General features: G+C 45.2%; 3 protein-coding genes across 4 annotated transcripts; 1 reads left to right on the forward strand and 2 right to left on the reverse strand.

The window, feature by feature from the left end:
* Positions 1-432: 432 nt before the first annotated feature.
* Positions 433-1517, forward strand: LOC108031008 (uncharacterized). The gene is made up of 2 exons (XM_017104208.3): positions 433-617; positions 909-1517. The coding sequence occupies exons 1-2, from the start codon at positions 591-593 to the stop codon at positions 1413-1415; spliced, it is 534 nt and encodes a 177-aa protein (XP_016959697.1). The 5' UTR covers positions 433-590; the 3' UTR covers positions 1416-1517.
* Positions 1503-2567, reverse strand: LOC108031185 (uncharacterized). Its single transcript, XM_017104404.2, has 2 exons — positions 2503-2567; positions 1503-2429 (listed from the first exon to the last, which is right to left on the reverse strand). Exons 1-2 carry the CDS (start codon positions 2530-2532, stop codon positions 2091-2093), a joined length of 369 nt encoding a protein of 122 aa, XP_016959893.1. The 5' UTR covers positions 2533-2567; the 3' UTR covers positions 1503-2090.
* A 688-nt stretch (positions 2568-3255) lies between these two features.
* LOC108031152 (uncharacterized) lies at positions 3256-4826 on the reverse strand. 2 transcript variants are annotated; one of them, XM_050888965.1, is made up of 3 exons: positions 4722-4800; positions 4426-4655; positions 3256-4359 (listed from the first exon to the last, which is right to left on the reverse strand). In XM_050888965.1, exons 1-3 carry the CDS (start codon positions 4768-4770, stop codon positions 3361-3363), a joined length of 1278 nt encoding a protein of 425 aa, XP_050744922.1. In that variant the 5' UTR covers positions 4771-4800; the 3' UTR covers positions 3256-3360. The 2 variants fall into 2 exon arrangements, with proteins under 2 accessions (XP_050744922.1, XP_016959857.2); XM_017104368.3 differs by having other exon boundaries at positions 4426-4826.
* Positions 4827-9910: the final 5084 nt, after the last annotated feature.

Below are 9910 nucleotides of genomic sequence, written 5' to 3' on the forward strand. Positions count from 1 at the left end.
AATTGCCGCGCACATTCCATGAATCATCCCATCAAAAGTGTGTCAGCGCGAGCGCCTCATAGTCGAGCATCTCGGCCGGATTTGCATTTCTTTTGTCCGCGGTCCGCAGTCCCAGTGCCTGACGCCACAAACCCGATCCCGGAGTGCTGGATCCGCGGCTTTCCTCAGGTGTTCCTGACCTGTGCTCCCCGGCTCGTCGTGTGTCACTCACTCCGCGAACCTCGGAATCTCGGAGCCTCAGCCTCAGCCTCCGCATCAGCATCGTCGTCGGAATCAGATTCATCTCGGCTCGGCTGGAAATCAAAGTTAGAAACCGGATTTGCATGCCAATAAAGCCGAGGCTGGCAAACAAAACAAATCAAACGAAATGAAATGAAATTCTTTCGGCTTTCGCCTGGCGTTTGCTTTAAATACAAAATCGCACGGCTCAGAACATTAGACTGGTTTAAGAGCTCGAGTTAAGCGCACCGACGGGGAATAAAGTCAGACGTCCGATCCTCCAGCAAGTGTGAACCACCAAGAAAGTGCTAAAATAACATTCCAGCTAATTATATAAAATCATTTTTGGCGTTAATACACTTATATTCCCAATGGCTGGCAAATATAACACTCAAATGGTAAGCATCTTCAGTGAATTTTTGAACCTTGGTGGCTTAAAATATATTACCAATATTATTGAAATAATATATAAATAATATACAAATTTTTGTTGAGACCATTTTTAATATTATATTAATATTATTTTTGGATTTAAACCACTTTTGTAAGATTCCAGTCAAATTATTTATATTAAAAAAACAAAAATGTTGGTTAATTTTTGGGTACATTCAATAATGAATTTTTAAAACCTTAAAGGTTCTCAAAGTATTAATTAAAAATGCTTCTTTTATCCTTTACCTCCCATAAAGATCCTGTTCAGCTGCAGCTTGGCTGTGCTTCTGAGCCTCTCGGAAGCCCTTCCTCGCTACAGTCGCCCCAGGGATCTGGCTTCCGCCGGCAGCGCCCCCAGCTTCGCCTATGCCCCCAGTCCCCAGGAACCCATGACCCTCACCGGCAACTACAACCTGATCATGCCCGACTACTATGACCACCATCCGGCCGAGTCCATGCAGCTGCAGAACTTCGCCGACTTCTACGACGCCCAGATGAGCCCCGACTCCGATCTGGGCATGGAGGAGTCCCAGTTCCTGAGCCACACTCCTGTGAGGGCGCCCCAGCCTCTGACCGCCCAGGAGAAGCGGGCCCGCCAGCAGGTCCCCCACGTGGACGTCAACCGGGAGAAGAAGGCGCTGCTCAAGCTGAAGAAGGGCAGCACCCAGCCCAGGGGAGCCGACCACCAGGAGTGGGACCAGTTCGACTACGATCTGTACAGCCTCAATCCCGGCAACAGCAAGAAGTACAACTACGATGCCTAGATGGATGGGGCATTCCCCTCCAGCCCGACTGTGTATGTTTATGTTTTTGTTTTCGTTTGGTTTAAGCTCACAAATAAATTATTTATTTATTGTTAACTGCAATGGGATTTTCGTTGTTTCGATTGGAATGCTGTTTCAGCCACTTTTTGCTGGAGCCATTCGATTCTTATAATTGGTCGGAAACCATTAACATTCACTTTATGACCGAAAGCAGACCAATTCCGGAGAGATACTTTTCTGGGTATTTTTAGCTACGTTCTAAATGTATTAGAACTGACAAAGAAATAATTTAAAAATAAATTTATTAAGCATCCTAAATTTCCCAGAAAATAGATTGCACTTAACTGTTTACTTTGCAGTTCTAATTGATCACAAGAAAAAAGTATCTCAGAAATACATTTCGCAGACTACCCTAAATGTTGGCACAAAAATGTATCTTAAATAGGAGACTAAGTCATTAGTTGACTCATGCCATGTTTGTAAATTAACTTGATTTTACGTATAAATTTAAAGTCACTTTTGGTTCTCCGAAAACGTTTTGAGTTTTAACGTAAATGGTCTGTGTGGCGGGCAATGAATACTACCATTCACATATGGTCACTACTGAGGGAAGCGTCTAGACACGTACTCCCTTCATAAGGAAACCAATCTCACTTTTCGAAAAAAACATTCACTTTATTCCTGATCCAGCAGAATCCGCTTGAGTTCCTCGATCCGTTCCGGCGATGGCTCGAAGAACGAGCTGTCCACCTGGACTTCCTGGTGGTTGTAAATGCGACGCGGTTGGGGGCGGTTGGCATGGTAGGTGATGACAGCTGCGGCGTGATCCGCCTCCTCCGAGTTCCCGCAACCCTGGGAGGGATGCACTGGGTAGACACGTGGCCTCAGGCGGTGCTTCCTGGGACGAGTGACCTCTTGGATTTCCTGGAGCTGCTCACCTGATGGCAGGGCATATAGGTAACCATCATCGGCATCGGCCAACACAAAACCCAATGTCACTCCGAGCATCATCATCTAGCGGAGAGCATTTCACGTCATGAGTTTGGAAACCAGTTATGGGATATTCCGATCTCTGATCTATGATTACCACAAATGCTAGCACCAAAGTCGTCTTCATGGTTCTGCGAGCCGGATTCTTAGTATGTCTCGTCGCTTCGGGCTCCAAAAACTGACTAAGGCTGGATTCTCCGGTTCCAGTCTCCCAATGGCTGTTCACCTGCCCTTAGAACCTATTATGCAATTATGCTAGCGGTTATGGCATAATCTAAGCGCTAAAAAATATTGTTGACAGAGAGAGAAACCAGTTGTTTTGTTTGTGAAAGAAACGTGAATGGTATCCACTTTTTTTTTGCAACATTGACAACAGAGACAGAAATTGGGTGAATTAAAAATATTTATCCTAAATAAAAAACTTAAAAATAAGTTATACAATAAACGTTTCTTTCTTTTCGTATCTTTCTTTTACTATGACAAATCTTGCTTTGATTTGACAGTTTTGATTAATGTGTTTTGCATTTTCCCCCCTATCAACACTAATTTATGGCTGTTAAAAATTTCCCTTACGTTTGGCTCGTGTTTACCCCATTTGCATTTACACATAAACATGTGCATCTATGGTTTGGCCATTCGACCTCTCATTTTCTCGCTGTGCATCCCATTTTGGCTAATTAGCATTCGATGGCTCGGCCGTACGCAATCGCACAATGAAATATCACCATCGAGCTGATTAAGCAACAAACAACAGGTTATGTGATTAGCATATTTGCTGAATTACTTGATTTTTCCCACATACAATATGCCTACTTTTGGGCTTGTTAGCTTAAACGCGAATCGGTTAAAAAGTAATCTTCGGTCGATTTATTTACAACAATCAACGAGCGGACAACTAAGCATAACAACTAATAAATTCGATGTGAAGTTCGGTGAGTGTTTAGAGAGGCGGGACTTAGTTGTAGGGATATCTGGAGAGGATCTGCTCCTTGCGCTCGAAGATGCGTCGGTTCCTGGGCCTCAGTTGACCCTGAGCATTGACAGCTGCTCCAGCTGGCACATAGACCACCGGGCTCTTAAAGCAGCCCTCGACGCGCGCCTGGGTGGAGGCCCTGACAGTCTGCAGGACCCTCTGGTGGCTCTCATCTACCTCGCCGGGATTCAGCTCCCTCTGCTGGCAGCCTCCACCTCCCGAGCAGCTCGTGACGAACCGCTGGTAGTCCCTGGTGTCCCCGGCAACGGTCTGCTTGTAGTCGTAGCCATCTAGGTTGGAGCTCTGCGACTGGCCCACATGGTCACCCACCCGGGTTTCCGGCTGAGCCGATCCCGTGGCCTGCAGCAGCTGAGCCTGCACCTCATTGGGCGCCACTCCAGACCCGTGTCCTGCGTCCAGGACCTGTTGTCCCGATCCTGTGGTGACTGGGGCATAGGGAAAGGGATTGCCGAAGAAGAGTTTCTGGGCAGGCTGCTGAGGAGGCAGATAGGTGGCTGGTGGCTGCGGAGCTGGCTGCTGTTGGGGGTAGTAGTTGGCAGCCTGGATGGGAGCAGGCTGAGGCTGCAGCTGCTGCTGCTGTGGCGCGTAGTAGCTGAGGGGCTGCGGAGGAGGAGCGGGCACTGGAGGAGGCGCGGACACAGGAGGCGCCTGGTAATTGGTGCTGACCAGCAGGGGATTCTGGTAGCTGGAGGTGTGCAACTGCTGCTGGGGAGCCTGGTACTGGGTATACTGCTGATACTGCGGCACCTGACGCTGGTGCACAGCCTGCACAATCTGGGTCTGGTGATCCTCGTAGACGGCCGGTGCCCGCTGCGTTTCCAAGCCGTACGTGCGACCCAAGGTCTCCACCACGAACTTGTGGATACGTGGCTTTGACTGAGCCTGGTGATGGTAGGTTTCCACCCCGAAAGGAGTCTGGGGTCGATGGTAATGGTACTCCTGGCTGCCAACCAAGGCCAGCTGTGGGTTAAGAAATAAATCCAGTTTAGGCAAGGTAATCCTAGGGAAAGCCTGTAGTGAACCCACCATCGATATTAACAGCCAGAGGGAGGTCATCTTGCTCTGTTTTTTTTGGGGGTAAACGGAGCGTTGTGGTCTCTTCGCCTGCTGGCAGCTAAATGAACTCCGGCGGGGCAGACAGCCGCAAAGCCAACCCGCCAGAAGATCACTCCGAAAACGGGTTTTCGGATACCTCAAGATGCTGCTGCTCCGACTGCCATCGCTTCTGCCAACTGGCTTTGATTTGTGGTAACACTCTGAGCACATTTCATAATTTCTTTTCCATTTATTGTCTCTGCGTCGTTGGTTTTTTACTTGTTTACCTTTTCCCCGCTCCAACACTTCAGCGATCGTCGGTGCTTGCGGCATCATTTGACTATCACTCACGCAAATTTTGTCATAATTAAAGTGCCAGCCAGCTCGCTGCTCGCCTGCTCTTCATTGTCTGCCTGCATTTCTCCACGCACTTGGAAAAATATCTCATTACCATTAACATTTTGAATGTTTTTAGCAGGAAACAAACTGGATTTGTAATAAAAAATAATATTTACCTTTGACTGAATTCAAGAAATATGCCAGTAATGTAGCGAAATGAAAATTAAGAACAACAATACATTGTTTCTCACCTCGATTAAAGTAAAGAATGATCTAGGAAATATAGCGAAACAAAAAAACATCAAGAAAATTTGATAATATCATATACAATATTTTTAATGTAAAATAAATACAACTTAAAGAAAAGTTTTTCAAATCTAAATGGCCTCCAAAAATGTGACAGGGGCTCTTTTATATTATGTTTTTTATTTTTCAGTTTATGTATTGTAGGTAATATAATTATTTATTATTAAAAATCGTTTACCTCTGATAGTTTATATATTTTTTTTAGTGTGAGGGCCGTGAAAATGTTTTCGGCCTTTCCGCGTTTAGCCACTTCAGTGCGGTTCGCTTCGGCCAAGTTTAATGTAATGTAATTTAATTTGCTTCGCATCATTTGTCTGTGCTTTCTGCGAAGCGCGTTAGGTTTCGAAGCTCGGTGAAAAGTAAAAGTTGGATCTTGCCTCAAATGTGCAAAGATACATTCGTAGATTTCTGTTTGTATTTGTCTGTCGATTTAGATGATTTATCCAACGGCGAGCCGTAAAAATAGCATCTGTTTTGGGGTGCGGCATCTTAAGGCCCATAATTTTCCCATAAGTGTTGATCTTCTTTGGTACACCATCCAAATACGGCGTGATTGGGTGGGAGATATAATGATACTTTGATTGCCGATAATAAATGCGTTCATTAAAGGAGAGGAGAGACTGCATCTTCGGACTGCTGTGTTGTAACTTTACACAAGACAGACCAATCATCCAGTGTCGTTTCGCACATAATTAGGCTAACCAGATGGGCTCATAAATATGCAGCAAACCAGTTGATTGGCTGCCTGCGCTGTTGCAACATCCATTCGACCGGATTAAGCGATTGACAAACAGCGGAAAGGTTTCTGCTCTTGAACATTAAAGGAGCCCGTCTTTGGCCCCTGAACTGTGCTGACATCGCCTTTGTTTCTGCGCTTCAGCGTTTCCGTTTGACAATTGCACGCATTCAGCTGCTGACGTTCGCCTGCAGCACAATTCCTTGGCAATTGCCCTCGTCCTGCGTGCGGCATACGGAGTCCCGAGTTCCGAGTCCTGCGTCCTTTGCCGCAGTTCCGAACGCGGGCTAACGTCAATCAAAGACGCGCCCTGTTAAATGCACTTGACTGCCACTTGACACAGCAAATGTTGCTGGCGTTGCTCCGGCGTCAAACAAAACATCTTGGCAAGCCAACTGCCAACACTTGACATTCGCCATGAATGCGGCGGAGATCAGCGGAGGCGTCCAGGGGGGCGGGGCAGCACACTCGAAGAATTGTTCAAGGTAGAAGTTACTGCCTGAGAAGAAATATTTGAAGGGTTAACAACCAGCTGTTTATCAACCATAGCATCTAAAATGTTTTAAGAAAAGATACATTTAAAATTAAAACGTTCTGGCTAGAATGCATCGTAAAAGAACATTTTAAATTTTAATTAATTTACTTTCCTCAAAATACTATAATATTGAGTGTATTAGTTTTAAGACCTAAAAATCAAATGACTTTACTTTTTCTTAAAAGTGCTTCAATAATTTTAAGTAGGTGATATTTTAAGTTGGTATCTATAAAGTGATAGATACATTTCTCTCCCAAAAGATTCGCTAACATATTATTTAATTATTTTATAAATCTAAAAGTTAGATGAATTGAAGAAAAATCTAAATGTTTAATAGTGAGTTTATTAGTGAATAAAACTACAAATCAAAGGACATTACTATTTCTTACATGTTCAAAGTGCCATACTATAAGTAGATTCTATTTCTTACCTAACATTAATTAATTTCTTAATTTTAAAATCTAAAATTCAGATAAACTAAAATCAATTTTGTTAAAAGATACTTTAGAATATAATATTATCTCCCATCTATTTCAGCATTTTCTTTTATTTTCATATTATTTTAGACGAGTATAAAGTGCAAGTATAAATCTTATAACCACACACCAGAATGATTTAGGGATCACAACATTTATTGCAGTGTAAAAACGCACAAAACGCGGGCAGCTGTCGCAGATGGAAATGCAGATGCCGAGATGCGGTGGCTTATCACGCCGACTCGAGAGCAGGGGCCGCCTCATAATGCAAGTGGCCAATGCTGCGTATACGCAATCTGCTGCAGTCAAGTCTTTTAAAGAGTGGGAGGCTGCGCGGGCGGTGGGCGGCCGTTCTGGCGCAGAGGCCTCTCCACCCTGAGCTGGGTGTGGGTGCGTCTGTGAGTTGTCTGTCTTCGCAGCCTGTTTGCATTCATTGCAGTCGTGCATTCAGGGTTATGAGCCCCGGCCGAGTGGCACAAGTTGCATAAGTTGCATGCAACCGGCGCGCAGATAGAGCACGTGCACTTCTTCCGCCCGCTTGTGTGCGTGTTCTTTCAGTTTATTTTTCGCCATACAAAGCGTCACTTTAGACACCTGTGTGTGTTTGCCAGCCGCTTTGTTGCCGACTTTTGGGCTTTAGCTGGCGGCAGGCGATCTGCTTAATTAGGCGCACCTGCCCGGGCAGCGGCAAATTAGTGGCAGCCAGGTTGAATGACCTCTGGCAGCCCGGCGAACCGAAAAAAAAGGGAAAATAATGGCAACAGAAAGCCGAGGAGCCAGGCTGGGGCAGGCAAACAATGCAACAGCGTTGGCAAACTGGCGAGCTGGCAAAAAACGAAGAAAAATCAATTGCATAATGGCGCATGTGTTGCGCAGAACATCAGCAGTACAAATTTGCAACTCTTTTTCCATTTGCACGTTGCAAGACAAAAACAAGGAGAAAAAGTATAAATTCAACCACCACTTGAAGCAGCGATTTTTGCCTTATTTTTTGCAACTTTTTTTTTGTTTTTTGCAACTGTCGCAGACACACACACTGAAAGCAGGGGAGCAGACATGTGTGTGTGTGTGTTTGGCAGCTTTTGTTTGCACCCGCATAGGAAGCCATTTAAGTGCGGCTTCTTGAGAAAATTGCAGCCAGAGCGGATGGAGAAAGAGATGAGGCCCTTCGAGGACGTCACTAACGAGCAGCCAGCCACCTGCACCGGCAGACCAACCTCCACCCACCCGAAAAGCCAGCCCAACCACCCGCACCACCCATAATTAACACAGGAGCCACAGCAACAGACACGGCAACGAGAGCTTAGCTCCCTTGTGGGGCCTATCATTTCCTAGGGAGACAAAACAAAAAATCAGAGAAAAAGCCATAGACCCAAAGGGTTTCGGGCTTGGGCTCGGGTTTGGGCTAGGGATGGATCGGCCGTGGAAACCCGGTTGGTGCAAAAGCCTCTGGCTTGTTGGACGACTCAAGCGCCTTAATAGGCTTAGCAGCGAGTCAACTATCAAAACAAGACCGATAAAAGTTGAGTCCCGACTCGCGGCCCCTCCTGATGTACGGCGACTATGTATGTGGTATGTGCAGATCCCCGAGTGCGCTGGCAGGAGGAAAACTTTGCCTATATGATATGCTCTCATGCTCCAGATGATGAGGCCCGAATGCTTTGTCAACGCATGCCACATGGAATATTCATCGGTTGCTTTGAGGAGGTCTGAAGGGGGAAGGAGACGCAGGGGCGGAGGGGCTTGGGGGCGTGCCACAGTTTATGGCACGTTTGTGCCGCAGCCAGCTCTCATTATGTGGCTGCCACCGCAAGTACGTGCCCCGGACAGCCCATAAGCAGGCCGTGCCTTCCGCCCTGGAATCAGTCTGATTCGGATTCCGGATCCCAGCTCCATGACCGCCCCATCTTGGGGTCTTTGTTTTATAATTTCACAGGAACCCCTTTATTATTTTCTTAATCTCCAACGTGGATTTATATATTTTTAAACGTTTTAGAATGTTTTAGAACGTTTTAGAACGTTTTTAAATGTTTTAGAATGTACTGATACTGATCATAATCATAATTATGAAAAGTATAAAATAGATTTGTAATGATTAGGTCTACTTAAACAATTTAATTTTGAAAATGTTTAGCATGATGCAAACCAGAAAAGGGGCTTAGGACACTCTCCTTCCCTTTCATTTTGCATTCCCCGGGAGGCTGTAATTAATCTGATTAGTCTGCATGGGTATCTATACATCTGCATTATTAACACTCGAATCCGGCGTAATTCGCTGATTGAACTACCGTGGGAGAGCTCTTTCCGAGTCTAGACCCACCCACCAAGGTCGGCCCCCGCTTTTCGCATTCGTCTGCATCAGCAAATAGAAGCCCGCTCCACGAGAAAGTTCCAGCGAAATGTTGCTGATGACAGCAGCATACCAACCGGCACTTGCAACAGCAACATCAGCAGCAGCAGCAACTGCCGCTCCCCTGATTTGTTTGCAGTCATTCGCATGTGTCATCATCAGCGGCCGAGATGATGAAGCACAAAATATGCCCAGGCTCGCTCGCAACTAAACTGACTGACTGCCAGTCTCGCTAAAAAAAAGAAATTAAAATAAAAATTGCACAAGCACACAGGCAAACAGACAAATGAGGACGCCAGCGGTGACATGATAGCCTGTGAGCGGCTGCCGACCATCCTGGCACACTGAGGAAAACTAAGGTGTCTTGCTGAAAATGTTCTGAAAATCTTGAAAATATCTATTTGCCTTTAAGTTATTTTAGGGGAACATACCAAGTGGGTGTATCCTTTTTAACTTAAAAGTTCTGTTATGAATTTGTTCTATTATAATTGGGAAATAATGATATGAAACCTAGTTCTTTACAAACTCACTGTCAAAAAATCATATTAATTTGTGCGAAAAGCCAATCAAGGATATAACATTGGACCTAAAGCCAGTCTCAACTGATCTTAACTTTATGTGGTGCGGGATATAATACTTTTGAACCCATTTCTGATTATAATATAAATGAGTTCTAATGTGTTCTTCTCATCCAAGAATGTTTTCTACAAGGTAGGTAATTATACTAGGTATTT

This window comes from Drosophila biarmipes, chromosome 3R, assembly GCF_025231255.1.
Source record: "Drosophila biarmipes strain raj3 chromosome 3R, RU_DBia_V1.1, whole genome shotgun sequence".
Classification (NCBI taxonomy): Eukaryota; Metazoa; Arthropoda; class Insecta; order Diptera; family Drosophilidae; genus Drosophila; species Drosophila biarmipes.

Bases quoted from the DNA above. Each gene is read 5' to 3' on its own strand.
- LOC108031008 (XM_017104208.3), top strand. From the start codon at position 591: ATGGCTGGCAAATATAACACTCAAATG. The intron at 618-908 runs GTAAGCATCTTC...CCTCCCATAAAG, and splicing joins GCAAATATAACACTCAAATG to ATCCTGTTCAGCTGCAGCTT.
- LOC108031185 (XM_017104404.2), bottom strand. From the start codon at position 2,532: ATGAAGACGACTTTGGTGCTAGCATTTGTG. The intron at 2,430-2,502 runs GTAATCATAGAT...GCTCTCCGCTAG, and splicing joins CTTTGGTGCTAGCATTTGTG to ATGATGATGCTCGGAGTGAC.
- LOC108031152 (XM_017104368.3), bottom strand. From the start codon at position 4,770: ATGATGCCGCAAGCACCGACGATCGCTGAAGTGTTGGAGCGGGGAAAA. The intron at 4,360-4,425 runs GTGGGTTCACTA...CTTAACCCACAG, and splicing joins TCTGGCTGTTAATATCGATG to CTGGCCTTGGTTGGCAGCCA.